The sequence below is a fragment of the Bufo bufo genome, chromosome 9, assembly GCF_905171765.1.
Source record: "Bufo bufo chromosome 9, aBufBuf1.1, whole genome shotgun sequence".
Classification (NCBI taxonomy): domain Eukaryota; kingdom Metazoa; phylum Chordata; class Amphibia; order Anura; family Bufonidae; genus Bufo; species Bufo bufo.
The window spans coordinates 160,883,207-160,899,286 of NC_053397.1; the positions used below are offsets into that span (position 1 = coordinate 160,883,207).

Sequence of the window (16,080 nt, forward strand, 5' to 3'; positions counted from 1 at the left end):
AGGGGATTATGGACTCCACAAAAACGATCAATGGTGCACTCTTTTATTAGAAACTCCAGCCCGCACATACTGTGTCTTCAAGAGACACATCTCTCACCTATTACATCTCTGGTTCTGAAGAAGCCTTGGGTACAATGGTGCGCACACTCCTACCATTCCTCTTCCTCAAGGGGGGTGTCTCTATTTATACATAAACAGCTAAGATGGGAGGCGAAAGAAATGGCTATTGATACAGAAGGCAGATATGTCTTTGTACACACTCTTATTGACCATGTACGTTATGTTTTACTGAGCGTTTATAACCCGCTCCATGCAGATTTTACACCTAGCAGCCACCTTTGCCGCAGCACACCCACATGCTAAAATACTTTGCATGGGACACTTAAACATGATATTAGATCCCTTGTTGGATCGCCACAATGATGTGGCAGGCCCGTTCATTACAGGAAACCCCTCACAGCTAAGCAGATTTTTAACAGAATTTAGATGGCATGACCTCTGGAGGTCTAGATATCCCAGGTCTACAGTATATTCATGTCAAAGTAGCAGCCACAACTCCCTAACCAGGATAGACTATATACTAGGCAATGAATCAACGTTGTTGAATTTGAGGTCCATAACGTACTTGCCCCAGGGAATTTCGGATCATTCACCAGTACTTGGCACATTGATCCGAAGTGTCCCCTCAATATTGTACAGAATGAACACACACCCATTTTGGTTGAACCTCATGGGCGCATCAGATGGGATATCCTATCAAATACAGGAGTTCATTAGAACAGATGAAAACAAATCCAACATCGGGCTGGTATGGGACACATAGCTTTTTTACGTGGGGCGCTACACTCTAATATATCCTACATCAAGAGAGACACTAAAAGATCAGAACTGGAACTGGAGTCTCTGTGCACCACTCTAGAACAGCAATATGTTAGTCACCCGACTGACACTAAGGCTGAGTTCACACGAGCGGATGCCGTGCGTGGCATCCGCTCCGTGAAAGAGTGCCAAGACCCGATGCAGACTGCAGAGGCACGGAGCATTAACATGACTGATAATGCTCCGTGCCTCTCTGTGATCTCTTTACTACGAAATCACAGTTGTCACTGTGATTTCGTAGTAAAGAGATCACAGAGAGGCACGGAGCATTATCAGTCATGTTAATGCTCCGTGCCTCTGCAGTCTGCATCGGGTCTTGGCACTCTTTCACGGAGCGGATGCCACGCACGGCATCCGCTCGTGTGAACTCAGCCTAACAGAAGTGAGTGGCTGCAAGCAGGGAGACAATACCTAGTAATACTTAAAGATGATAGGAAACTGTTCTTTATGAAACAAACGGCTTTTGAACTGGGAAATCAATCAGCTAAGCTGCTGGCCCAATTAATCTGACATGACTCGCCCTCTGCGGTGATTCTAGCAATTAGGGATCACATGGGACAAGTACTCGGCACTCAAGAAACCATTCTCAGCGCCTTCACACACTTTTATCGAGACTTGTATAGATCCAATATAACAGCATTAGAAACTGAGATAGCTACCTATTTAGTAGACATTTCTCTCCCCAAACTCACCACATCACAAAGAGCCTATTTACTTGGCGGAGATACTGCAGGCAATAGCAGATCTAAATAACGGGAAATCCCCGGGCCCAGATGGGCTCCCAAAAAAAAGTATACGCCACATATGCAGAGGTGTTTGCCCCCCAACTGTTGACCACCTTTCACTCAGCTCTAGAAACGGGACACTTAGCGGAGTCGTCTAAGGAAGCCACCGTAATACTCCTGCTCAAACCTGACAAGGATCCTCTTGATTGCGGATTGTATAGACCCATAGCACTGCTAAATGTGGACTACAAAATACTAACATGGGATATTCCATGAATGCAGACTGGGCACTAGTGTCACTAGACGCAGCCAAAGCATTCGATTCCATAGAATGGTCATATCTAACTGGCTGTCTCAGAGGCTTTGGGTTTGGACCTCATTTCCTTAGATGGATCAGTATCCTGTATAGCAACCCGATAAGTAGGCTTCTGGTAAATGGAGAATTGTTGGACAGTTTCCCCCTTCATAGAGGGACGAGACAGGGTTGCCCCTTATCACCACTTTTATTTTCCCTGGCAACTGAAATCTTGGCGATTAAGGTGAGAAACGGCAATAATATAACCTAGGGCTGCAACGATTAATCGACGTTATCGATAATATTCGATAACTGGATTCGTTGTCAACGAATCCCGTTATCGAATAATCGGTCAATTTGTTGTTATGCGGGCGGGAGCGGGTGGTCAGGCGCTATGCCTGCGGGTCCTTGAACTTTAAATCACTGCATCTTTATTACCTTACAATGAAGCAGAGTGGGCGGCGGCGTAACGTCACTTACTCACGTGACGCGCATGCTCCACCTGCTTCATGCATAAAGTGGGTGGAGCAGGCGCGTCACGTGAGTAAGTGACGTTACGCCGCCGCCCGCTCTGCCTGTTACTGGAGCTTCTTTGTAAGGTAATAAAGATATTGTGATTTAAAGTAAAAGTTACTGCCGGTTAAAGAATACTGCTGTGAGCGGCGGGGCCGGGGCTGTTATGGGGAGGGGGATCTGTGGATGGCACTGTTATGGGGATGGGGGATCTGTGGATGGCACTGTTATGGGGAGGGGGATCTGTGGATGGCATTGTTATGGGAGGGGGATCTGTGGATGGCACTGTTATGGGGAGGGGGGATCTGTGGATGGCACTGTTATGGGGAGGGGGATCTCTGCACTGTTATGGGGAGGGGGATCTGTGGATGACACTGCTATGGGGGTGATCTGTGGATGATACTGTTATGGAGGGGATCTGTGGATGGCACTGTTATGTGGGAGATCTGTGGATGAGACATATAGCATATAGTCATCCATAGACCCCCCCCCCCCATAGCATGGTCATCCACAGGTCCCCCTCCCCATAACAGTGCCATCCACAGACCCCCCTCCTTCCAGTGCTGCAGCTCTGATTCTTACTGTCAGGCTTTGTATGTGACTAGGCTGTAAAAATCTTCCTCCCAAAAGTTGTGGGTACTGATGATAAAACACTCCTTTTTAACGTTTTTTTTTTTTCTTGTATATTTTGCCTTTGTCTCCTCTTACAGGTCTAGTTGTATGTATGGTACTTGCTGTCTTTGGGGGAAGACCTATTCTATAGGACTCTTACGCTTTTGTAAACAGGTGAGTGCTCAAAAAATGTTTGGACTTCTACTATTCAAATCCGATTGTGCTCTGCATATGTATACAGGGAGAGTAATCAGCCACCATAGAAACACAGCCTTTATTAAATGCAATTTAAAAAATCTATCACAGGAAGAAAACCAACTGCTGGCGCATTTCAACCTGATCTAGGTCTTACAATGAAGAGATTAAAACAGATGTGTTCAAGGCGCAATCCCCGATATGTCATGTGGCATATTCACAAGCCGATGTCTGCTTAAGTACGTCGCACACCTGGTTCACATAAGGCTACTTTCACACCAGTGTTTTTGCTGGATCCGTCATGGATCAGCAAAAATGCTTCCATTCTGATAATGCAACAGCCTGCATCCGCCATGAACGGATCCGGTTGTATTGTGTCTTCTATAGCCATGACGGATCCGTCTTGAACACCATTGTAAGTCAATGGGGGATGGAACTGTTTTCTATTGTGTCAGGACGGATCTGTCTTGCTCCGCACCACAACGCTTGCAGCGTTATTCTGTCCGCGATGGGGACGCAACCAAATGGAACGGAATGCATTCCATTTCGTTCAGTTCAGTTTTGTCCCCATTGACAATGAATAGGGACAAAACGGAACGGATCTCAATAACGGAAAGGGAAAGTGCAAGTGTGAAAGTAGCCTAATTGTAGAAAGATACAAAAAAGCGAAGTAATGCCACATACAAAATCTTTAGAACACAATAGGCGTACCAAAATAAATATCCTGGTACTACGTTTCATGAAGTATCCAAAAGTATTAGACTAAAGGAGTCTTGCAGTGGGTGTCAGCATCTGGTTTATCTCCATTCAAGGGCTAAACCGCGAGCAGGTGCTTCACAATTAGGGCTGCAGTTATTTTAGTAATCGAGTATTCTATCGATTTTTTTTATATTTTTTACGATTAATCGAGTAATCTAATAAGAAAAAAAATAATAGACTGTTTTCCCTTTTATAAAAACTCATCAGACCCCCTGCCATTAGTCCCCATTAGTCCTCAACACCCTTTGTTCCCCACTGTGCGATCAGCCCAAGTGCATCAGTTCCCCCCAGTGCCATCAGCTCCCCCCAGTGCCATCAGCTCCACTATCCCCCAGTGCCGTCAGCTCTCCCCACCAAGTGCCGTCAGCTCTCCCCCACCCCAGTGCCGTCAGCTCTCCCCCACCCCAGTGCCGTCAGCTCTCCCCCACCCCAGTGCCGTCAGCTCTCCCCCACCCCAGTGCCGTCAGCTCTCCCCCACCCCAGTGCCGTCAGCTCTCCCCCACCCCAGTGCCGTCAGCTCTCCCCCACCCCAGTGCCGTCAGCTCTCCCCCACCCCAGTGCCGTCAGCTCTCCCCCACCCCAGTGCCGTCAGCTCTCCCCCACCCCAGTGCCGTCAGCTCTCCCCCACCCCAGTGCCGTCAGCTCTCCCCCACCCCAGTGCCGTCAGCTCTCCCCCACCCCAGTGCCGTCAGCTCTCCCCCCATGCTCCTCCTGACACCCGGATTGCACAGCGTCACTGGTTTCTATGACGCTGTGCACTCCAGGCGCCCGGCCTTAGTCGCGCCCCACCTCCTCGGTTTCACCAACTTACCTTTCCAGCAGGGGCGCTGCCGACACTCCATCGTTCTGCGCTGCTCTACGCCTGACGTCACACAGTGCGTCAGGTCATGGCGTCTGTACGTCAGAGCAGCGCGGGTCCATGGACGTACTGTGAAGTGTCCGGAGGCCCCCTGCTGGAAAGGTGAGTATTCCAAGCGCAGCGGGAGACCACGGAGCGGGAGTAATAGCAAGCGCTTCACTCCCGCTCCGTGGTCACATGACACAAAAATTTGCATCAAGGATTTTTTTGTGTTGAATTACTCTATTTAATCGAGTAATCGTTTCAGCCCTATTCAAAATCAAATTGAAAAACTGCATAATAACTGGTGGTGGGGGGGGGGGGTTACTGGCGGATTTTGCCCTTTACAAGTAGTAACCGGTGCTGCCTCCATTATAAGCTGTAATAGTAATATGCATCATTGCCTCAGGTTACTGATATGCAAGGAAAGAAAAATATGAACTCTGACATGTCACAGGTTATACAGTATGGGTATGTGGCAGGAAACAAACCAAACGGCAAGAAAGTCAATGCCCTTCACCACCACCAGTCGATTATTTTCTAATGGTCGATATGTCTTACTAGAAGAATCTGTAGAGCACCGGCATCTGCTACATAACCAAGGTATTCATCTTCTCCCTCACAGGCCACCCTGCAGTTCTGTGTGGTTAAACCATTAATGGCAGCAATCACTGTGATACTTCAAGCTTTTGGCAAATATCGGGATGGTGATTTCAAGTAAGTGTTGGATATATGTTCATTCTTGTTGGAACCTATGGTAACTTTTTGCAGTCAGTACTCTGCCAGGGAGAACATGGTCATGTTATGGAGCATAATGTGCTTTATTTTTATACAGATTTTGCCATACGAAAATTATTATTATTATTCACCCCCCTTTGAAAAGCACATTGTCCGTGTTTGAGATCCAAGTGATATGCAACCTTAGTAGATTTATGTGCTCATCCCTAACGGCATGTGAGAACCTAATGCTAAGAAAGCTGTTTTATAGGATTTCTGCATCACTGCAATGCAAAGCAGAAGTGCTCGGATAAGATGGTGTCTTATTTCTATATATCATTGTGTCTGCAGGTGTGCTACTATCTGAAAAGTGATTATAGGGGTGGCCATCTTGCCCGAGCTGTTCTTAACAGCATTAAGAAAATTACTTTACGGCAGCCCCAGACATGCTAGGCATGCTCTGTGACCGCTGCAGTGGTCATTGTACAAGGAAAGAATAGATAAGATTTGACAATCGCCCATTGTGACTGGTGGGTCCTGTCTTATCTGTGCACAGAGGTGATATCATTACAGGCAGAATTAGAATGACAGATAAGCAGGTAACTGCAGTAAAGTGTTCTGTACAGGCTAAGAAGTGGTGCCTACTATTAGGCTTAGTCGCCAGTGCGAAAACTGCAGGATTTTATCTTTGTTGTTTAAATATATCGAATACATGGAAAATTAAAAACCACATCATCAAAAAATGTTAAACATAAAAAAATGATTTCAACAGCAGTTCATTTTCTGATCCCTTGTAGATGGCTGTAACATGTTACATGGGTATCCCCATCTCAGGAGCAGGCTGTGCTACACAATTTCTGTAGCCCCATACAAGTGAGTGCGAGTTACAGAAGCAGGGTATCACAGCCGCATCTATCAGACACTAGTGGATATCCTATGGATAAATGGGAACAGGACAATAATAATTACTGCTTGTAAATGCAGATGTTGCATACAGTGTCTATGTGACTTGTAACCCAGCATTACTCTCGTTGCAGCGTGGCTAGCGGGTACCTCTATGTGACAATTATCTACAACATCTCGGTCAGCCTGTCGCTCTATGCTCTATTTCTGTTTTACTTTGCCACACGAGAGTTGCTCAGTCCCTACAGCCCCGTATTGAAGTTCTTCATGGTGAAGTCAGTGATTTTCCTTTCCTTCTGGCAAGGTGAGATTGAAAACCCTGATGCCTTGCACGTCCAGAAGAATAGTCTAATACACTTCTGAGTGTCCACTTGAATGAACATGTGGTCATGACTCTTTAGATTCACAGATTTTGGCTGACTGCAGAGGCGTCTCTGTTCTTTTTATTTTTTTATTTTTATGCTCGTAAACCGAAGAATAAGTCCCATTTGAAAAAAAAAAAAAAAAAACGGTCACACCGTCCCACACCAAACCAAAAAAGAAAGTACTAGACCAAAAATAACACATTAAAGGGGTTATCCTATGATTAATGTAAAAAATTTAAATCGGACATCACATAGTAGATGACAACCTTTTTCTAATATAGCTAGAACCAGCCCTCTACCTCACATGGATCCAGAGATCTCCCCATTCATTGCACTGCTACATATATATCAAGCTAATGGCTCAGGGGGAGTGTCTTTTCTGCTGCAGCTCAGGAGTTGTCTCAGCTCTCCCTATCACAGCTCAAGAGGTGTGTCTTTTCTGCTGCAGCTCTCTCCCTATCACAGCTTAGGAGGTGTGTCTTTTCTGCTGCAGCTCTCTCCCTATCACAGCTCAGGAGGTGTGTCTTTTCTGCTGCAGCTCTCTCCCTATCACAGCTCAGAAGGAAGTTGAAGGATGAAACTGAGCATGTGCGTCCATCTCAGTGAGCAGGACAAAGACATAAGTAAAAGAGAAAACAGCAGGTGGTGCTATACAGATACAGTTTATTGAATAACTCAGTGGCTATACAAACATTTGAATTACATGCAATTAAAGTATTCAGATCCAGGTGTTGGTTTGAAAACTGTAGAATATTTTTTTTCGTGGGACAACCCCTTTTTAAAATACAATTTTTATTAGAAACCGATGTTAAAACCTGTGATGCCCAAATGAAAACAGATAAAAGACAAGGAGGATGAGCCTGTATCCAAAGTATAAGCATATAGCAACAAATCCACCCACTAGTACAGGGTACAGGCCCAGTGCCCTACACCGGCCCGTACACCGTATCCGCTGGGTGGATTTGATGCTGAATGCTTACACTTTGGATGCAGGCTCATCCTCCTTGTCTTTTATCTGTTTTGATTTTGGCATCATCATATTTTAATGTGGCTTTCTAATAAAGATAGTAGTTTAAATATGTGACTTTTGATCTAGTACCTTTGTTGATATTACTTTTATGCCATAGTAAGTACTGTACATTTCAGAGGATATAGTTATATTCTTAGAGTCCTAGCCTGGTGTAAATGAATAGAATTTATGTTCCACTCTATATTTCTTCTATGATAGTAAATTGTGCAGATATAGAAGGATTTATGTCAGTGCAGGGCAGCCATTTTCTGTCAGCATGATTAAACCAGGCATATGGCCTGGTAGGGTTGATTATGCTTATTAAAATTCTATATTTCATTTCTCTTGCTTGCAGTGTTGCTGGGTTGTGCACTTTTATCTTTTATTCAAATTAGACAATTGGAGGACCAAGGGTCTGGAGCTAGTGTTTCGAGCACTACTACAGCTACGCCCCTAGGGCTCACTACATCCCCCCCTTCCCCTCACCTTTGATTTACAGCACTAGACATCACGTCCAGTGTCTCCTTCTCGTGCCTGCAGTTTTGTGTTAACATCATTCCATCTGGAAGCGTTCCTCATTTACCTCCGAAGCCACCCATGCCTACACTTCCGGGTGGAACAATGTCGTCGGCGCCTGTGCAGTCTGAATCTGCATTGTTTGTGCACATCAGTGCAGGTGCGAGAGCTGTAACTTCCTAATTCCTGAAAAAGATAAGTCTGTGTAACTCGCCAATTCTGCTAGCTTCAGAGAAAAGAAATCGGGCAATATGCCTGGTCTAATGGGGTCGATCATAAGGCTCTTTGAAGGAGTCGACCAGCAAAAGTAGTACCTTTTTGGTTATTGGATGATTGTCAGAAGACCTCCTGCTGAAACCCCCACTGATCAGCTGTTACCATGGGGGATGATTTCAGGACAATACACCAGGGTGAATTTAATAATTGAGTCTATCTAAAGGTGCGCCAAATTTATCACAGTGGCTCACGCTGAAGGGCTATACTCTGTCTAACTTCACACCTCTTGATTGGCTTAGATCCCATGCTCACGACCATTTGCGTTTTGCAGGTGTTAAACGTTGTTGCATTATAGTTGCCTAAAACGTGCATAAAAGCTAGAAGCTAGGCTGCAATATGGGGATTTGTGCTGCAGCTTATATAGGTTACAGAATGCTGCACAAAGTGATCCATTGTAACAAAATGTGTGAAAAGAGGAGTAGATCAGGATGTTCCATGCAGAAACGCTGCAGTTTTCCCCCATGCATTGAAAGCGTTGCCAAAAGATAATGAGCATACTATAAAAGTGAACATTTTTCACCATGCTCTTTTTCTTTTGTTTTTTCCACACTGACATTTTCCCGCTACGTGTACTTGGGGTGTTCTAAACCGGTCTACATTTATTATACTGTAAATTGCTGCAAATTTGTAATGTGGAATCCGCATTGCAAATCTGTTCTGTAAATGGGACACACATCTCAGCTGCTTGTTCTAGATTGTGAGAAGATCATATTTCCCGTGCTCTTCAACTTATCCCAGTAATCGTTTACATTGTATTGATGGTTTTGCTTCTGTCCTGCAGGGATGCTGTTGGCTATACTGGAAAAGTGTGGAGCCATTCCAAAAATCCATTCAGCTGAGGTTACTGTGGGTGAGGGCACAGTAGCTGCCGGGTACCAGAACTTCATTATCTGTGTGGAAATGTTCTTTGCAGCTATAGCTCTGCGTTATGCTTTTACTTACAAAGTATATCTAGACAAGAGGTTGGATGCCCAAGGTGAGTGCGGCCATTACTCATCTCCATAATCATATCTATATATATCTCTGAGTAGTATTAACAACACTTAAGAGTTAAATATTGATAATCAGTCCTCGGGATAGGCCATTGATATCTGATCAGTGGCTGTCCGATCATCTATCAGCTATTTGTCATGTTCCTGGCTGCAGTGGTGGTGATAAATGTGCGCAGGTCACCACTGCAGCCAGTCAATGGCCCCAGCAATATATGGGGTGTCACTGCTGCAGCCAGGAAAACAAACAGCGGCGGAGAGTAGTGGAGCTCAGCGCTGGAAGAAGCAGGGGTGATAAAGGGATGAGTACCCTTTCTTTTAATTTCTCACATGTACAGAGGATTCCCAGGTTTTTATTCAACTTTAATGCTTTCAGCTCCAATGTTGAAATACACTCATTGACAAAAAAATGCACCCAGACAGAAATGCCAGATTGCTGCAAAACTCAGCATGCAGTTATGTCTCGGGCCGATATGGAAATGATTAAAGGTGTGGTCTGATTAGACACTGGGTCTTGTCACAAGAGAGTATAAAAGTGCTTTGCCCACTGCAATATAAAAAGACTCTCAGAGGCTATTTTTGGGTAGTGTACCTCTATGGCGCACTCAAAGATATTTTGCCCAGTTGACAGGCTTTGATAGGGGTCCATCATTGAACTGAGAGACACATGACAGACAGACCACCAGTAGAGAGGGTCATTTGATCTGCTAGTGAGCACATGCGGCTCCCACCGCTTTGTTGTCCACCATCCGGACAAAGTTGGGATTCACTAACCGTCAGAGAGGGGGTGAGGGCCAGAATATCTGTCCATTGCTCCTGAGACAATGCTCCAAGATCCTTTTATCCGGACAAAGTTGGCACTTTCATTACATCCTCTTCTATGGCTGGACCACTTGGCAGCAGGAAATTTGGTGCCGCAGTGCCCATTACGTGTCCTACCATTTATTGACTGCAAATCACTGTTGCCGTTCTTTGCACTGGTGAATGGGAAACCTGGACTGGTGGGGACTGGAACCGTATTGTCATTAGCGACGAATCCAGGTTGTGTTTTCAATCCCATGACTTTTGGGTTCGAGTAAGGAGGCCTCATCGTGAGCGCTTCCATCTTGCCTTTGCTTTGGAGCTACACACTTCCCCAACTGTTGGTGTGGTGATCCGGGGAGTCATCACGTATGACAGTCGGTCACCCCTAATAATGATCCTAGATCGGCAGGTTTATTGCCAGTCGAGCATTTATGGGACCATCCAGGACAACAGTTTCAACAACCTACGAGTGTGCAGGATCTGTGGGCAAATGTGCTGCAGGGTACCATACAGAACCATGTCCAACCACATCTCCTCTTGCATCCAGGGTAGGGGCCGTATCTCATCTTGTATCTAAGCTAGAGGTGGCCCCACAGGATACTAGAGCCTCCTCTGAGTTGTACAGTTATCCCTTCTCTGTAATATTGTGAACACTTACATATATCATTACATTCACACATAGGAAGATTCCAACAACTCCTCCTTGTGGTGTGTTTTTTTTCTTTATTTTATTTTTTTTGTCAATGAGTGTAGTTCGTCATAATCATTGATTGTCTTAAGTGTCACATTAAAGATTGGTGGCGGTCTTACACAGGACAATTATTGGGAAACGAGCTCTGCCAATGTAAAAGGGCCCTAACTGTAACAAGCTGTTTCTATCACTTCCAACCGTAGAGCACGGCTGCACTCGGTGCTCATGTCCTTCTGTTTATAACACATGATTTATTTATTTTTCCTTGAGTATCCATGTCTTTTGAACGTGACTATTATGTGTATACAGAGGACACAAGTTCTATAGTTAGCACATTTTTTCTTTTTTGACAGTACTATGTAATAGAAGCACTCTGCCACCTTGTGGCTGTCATCAGAATGACATCCATTCCACGCCTTTACTGTCAAAGGGAAAAATAATATTAGAATTTCTATAAGATCCTACCCGCAAGCGCTGATGATATAAAGATTATTGCTTATTACTCAAATTGGGAACTTTCTCAGGATTAAATGTGAACCTGTTCGGCTTGTTATTTGGCTATTTTTCAGCTCTAGGTTGTTTAGTTGGTCGCCTGGGGGCTTAAATCTTTCTCAGCAGCTCTGGTAATAAATGTGTAATCCCTGGGAGTATGTAAAGAATTTGTAGATCTGACGCTGGGCAGATCTCCATGGTTTTGGAGAAGTGCTGACCTATCTCGGTGGGAGGACATGAGGTTCTGACGATCTGGGCTATTTCCATGCGTGACTCCTCAACATCGGAGCCTCATATGATGTGCACTGAATTCTTCCACTTCTGTATAACCTCTGTATTTCTTGATCCTGTCCTCTCTCTTTTGTTTCCCTTGCTTTTGCCCTGCAGCTGTTCCAACCTACGGTCCATATGGTAGGTACAGCTCTGTCTGCGTCATCATTTTCCAGCTTGTTTTATATACTACTTTCTTTCCTTCTTATTGGCCATATTGTGTTAATTTTCAAATGTACTGTTGGAAAATAAAATGCATGAAAAGATGCTTAACAGCTGATCTCAGCAGCACTTCACCTGATCTGTAACTGCAATGATGTCCTAGAGAAGTCTACGTGTTAACATTATGTTCATATGTCTGTACACTGCCATCCATTAGCTGAGATATTGGGGGAATTTATCAAAAGTGGGTGGGGTTCTTCTGGAGGGGATGGGGCCTCCTATAGACGACTGGAAATTGGTGCAAATTATAGCGTAAATCTATACCTGTTTCTCACATATTCTGTTGCATGGGCAGCCAAGATGCACCTCTTTTAGAGCTACTTGCCATACTTTTAGTTTTTTAAGTGGTTTTCCAGGAGTTCAGTATTGATGGCCTATCCTCCATCCACCCCCTTATCCACCTCCACCGATCAGCTGTTTGAGCAGGCTGGAGCACTGCGGCCTGTCCCTGGGCCAGTAACATCACCTTTACTAGTCACGTGGCTTATTTGCTGCTCTTTAAGAAAGTGGGCCTGGGCTGCAGTACCAAGTACAGACACTATACAGTGTATGGCGCTGTGCTGTGAGGAGGCCACAGTGCTCACCATGTCAGGAGTCAGACCTCCACCCTTAAGATACCGATGACATATCCTGATAAGCTATCAATATTGAACTCCTGGAAATTCCCTTTAGGCGCAGCATAGGAAATGCCCTTCTAAATCTCCCCCATTGTGTATAATTTTACTCCCAAACATGCTGTAGATTACTGCATGGTAAACCTGCTTCTAGACAATCCTACTTATCTATTCGGGACTATAGCAGCCTAATATGCTAGGGGAACATGGGACACGTTGGATATTTTTTAATTAAGTGGTGGCGGGGCTGTCAGTAATACCCCTAAGACTACTTTCACATCTGCATGTGTTTTATTTTTTTTTACATTTTTTCTGTTTAGTTTTGGGAGCAGAAAAGCAAGAAAAAAAACATTAGCACCAGGTCAGACATATGACATATGAAAACAACAGTGCCTGATGGACCCCCATAATTATAATTGGGTCCACGGGGGGTCCCGCATTGTGCTGGACAAAATAGCACAGTGTGCTGCATTATTTTGTGTAACTCTTTTTAACAGTACCTCCAATGCAAATGTGACGCTAGTGTAGATATATATCCCAGTAAGTGAGTTAGGGTATATAGCTCAGCCAGCAGTCATAAGGCTGTATTCAAAGGGGTTGTCTCATGATACATTGGTGGCCTTTTTCATGCAACCGCATGATCGCCCATTGTCAATAGCTGCCCGTGCGGCTGCACAGAAAAAGCAGAGCCAGTAAGGGGTGAGGCGACTAGGGGCTATCCTTGTACATTTTTGTAAATGCATCTTCTATTTTTTATTTTATTTTCCACTTCTAATCTCTAAATGTGTGTTTTGTTGCTTTTCAGGCCGCTGCGCCCCCATGAAGAGCATCTCCAGTAGTTTGAAGGAGACCATGAATCCTCATGACATTGTCCAGGATGCCATCCATAACTTCTCACCAGCCTATCAGCAGTACACACAGCAGTCTACCTTGGAGCAGGGCTCAAGCTGGCGCAATGGACAAATTATTTCTCGCTCGCAGAGTCTGTCGGGCTCTCGTGACACAGAGAAGACCCTGCTTCTGAGTTCTGATGATGAATTCTGATCTGCAAGAAGAGAGAGCCTGACTAACTCCTAGGGGCGAGGACTCGGCTGTGGTTTACTTTCACCAAATTCTGTGCTGCCTTTTTTTTTCTTTTCTTTACAGAGTCCATTTAAAGCAGGCGATATCCATATAGAGCGGAGTCATAGAATTATTTTTTGGTGATGAAGGTTTGTTGCAGGTTGTGATCGTATTTTTGTAGCTTAACAGATACTGTGTGTGACAATAATTTTAATATTTTTTATTAGAAATTGGAAGAGGCTGGATTATACTTTCGCTGAATTCTATTCTTCTAGTACTCTGACAACTGTGGATGCAGTGTGATCGTCTAGTTCTGTGTAACGCTGAATGAAGGATTACATTGGTGTTTTCATATATGCCATAGAGGTCCATGGAAATGTTCCAGTATAGGTCTAGATACCATCTAGACTTGTACGCTGAGAGATGGATCACAACCTGCAACAAATCTCGAAATTCAGAACACTTGTCCCTCATGCAGGTCTAGTACTTGGTACTCTGTGGCTTCCATTACAAACAGCAGATACTACTCTGTCCTTTGACTCTGTAGTCAGTGGGCTTTTTCCCAGTGTGATGTGACTATTGAACTCTTTTGTTATCTTCTGGTGCTGATCATAGCATTTTTGTTTTTCTAAGTACTGCCCAAAAAGAATGCTGTCTAAGAAGTTCATTGGGGGTCACTTATTTCACATATCCCATTTTATTTACTTACTCCCCTGATGCTTGTTTTTTGGTTGGACTTCTCATTTCCCTTTCTCATTATGAATGGTGTATGAATTTTTTTCAGTGGTTTTCCAGCTTCAGCGCATAAATATTATATTGTATACTGTGAAGTTCTGCAGTTTTCTATTACTATGTTTTTGAGATCTCTGCTTGTAGTCATTGAATGAGAACCTGTAATTTATAAATGTTTTTTTTTTTTTTTACATTTCCAGTATGAGTCTGCCCTGGTCATGTGATGAACACACGGGTGCACAGTTCGTTACAGTACAGTTATGGTAGGTTCACATCCGCGTTAAACGTATCAGTCAGGCAGTTCCAGCAGAGAACAGCCTGGTAAGGGTGACCAGATCCGGCCTGGCTGGATAGGGCTGTTCACCTCCGATCCCCTTTCACTATGATGGGATCCGACTGCTTTCCAGCATAACTGCTGTTTTTCCGCTGAACAGAAACCATTGCAGCTATTGGAACAGCCTGCTGGATACATTTATCATAAATGTGTACTGTAACAAACCGTGCACCCATGTGTCCATCTCATGGCCAGCACAGGTTCCCATCCTTCGAATGTAAAAAAAAAAAGGAGGTTCTGACACAGTGACTACAAGCAAAGATCATGAAAACCATTGGGAATTTAACAGCGGCAGAACTTCATTTTACAATGATTTAAGCCAGGCGTGGCCATCTTGCTGCTCTCCAGCTGTTGTATAACTACAACTCCCACCATGCCCTGCTATAGACAGTCTGGGCATGCTTGGAGTTGGAGTTGTAGTTTTGCAACAGCTGTAGAGCCTCAGGTTGGCCATCCCTGATTTAAGCCTTATTTGCAGAAATACAGCGCTTTGTAGTGTTTAATTTTGATTGGCGCTTTCAGAGGGTTTTTTTTTGTGGTCAAAAATGCTGCAGCCTGATGTTACTTTTACCGTCTGTAGCAAATTATTGAAATTCAAATTATGTTCACAAGGACAGATGATTTTGGGGAGAAAAAAGGATTGGGAGTGGTGAATTTCAGCACCAGGTCCTTTGCTCTACCAGGAAATAAGCTGCTACCAGATGTGACAGCCGCTTTCTCCTCTCTCCCCACTAAAAGCAAATACACACCTGGCCAAACCAAGCATATATTTGTATGGAGGAGTCGGGAGAGAAGGCTGTCAGCCGAACAAACATTTGGCCAACAGTTCTTGAAAGGATATGGGCAGCTTAAAGGGAACCTGCCACAATGAACATGGTGGAGGAGAAATAGAAGGGCGCAGAATCGCAAACAATGGTCAAAAAAATGATTTATTCAGAGACAACGCGTTTCGGGGTGCATGACCCCTTTATCAAGTCTGGTGGATCACAGAAGAGGCTGTTCGCTCCCCAGCACGTGGGGCGTACCAGACGCCCCACATGCTGGGGAGCTAACAGCCTCTTCTGTGATCCACCAGACTTGATAAAGGGGTCATGCACCCCGAAACGCGTTGTCTCTGAATAAATCATTTTTTTGACCATTGGTTGCGATCCTGCGCCCTTCTATTTGTCCGTTCCTCCTGGACTTCCTTGGTCCAGCAAACCTTCAGCTCTTACACTCACCCGATTGGCGGTTTGGCCCCGACCAAAGGGTGTTTGGACAAGACCAGC

The 16,080-nt window shown here is 44.6% G+C and overlaps 1 protein-coding gene across 3 annotated transcripts in view; it reads left to right on the plus strand.

Annotated features, from left to right (window-relative positions):
- Positions 1-14,610, plus strand: part of TMEM184B (transmembrane protein 184B) — a 66,518-nt gene extending 51,908 nt beyond the window's left edge. For 2 of the 3 annotated variants that reach the window (XM_040406968.1, XM_040406967.1), the window contains exons 6-11: positions 3,123-3,198; positions 5,442-5,533; positions 6,571-6,740; positions 9,384-9,578; positions 11,966-11,989; positions 13,490-14,610. In XM_040406968.1, coding sequence (XP_040262902.1) covers positions 3,123-3,198; positions 5,442-5,533; positions 6,571-6,740; positions 9,384-9,578; positions 11,966-11,989; positions 13,490-13,728 — 796 coding nt within the window. In that variant the 3' untranslated portion in view covers positions 13,729-14,610. The remainder of the gene's footprint in view (positions 1-3,122; positions 3,199-5,441; positions 5,534-6,570; positions 6,741-9,383; positions 9,579-11,965; positions 11,990-13,489) is intronic. The other variant, XM_040406969.1, reaches the window with a different exon arrangement.
- Positions 14,611-16,080: the final 1,470 nt, after the last annotated feature.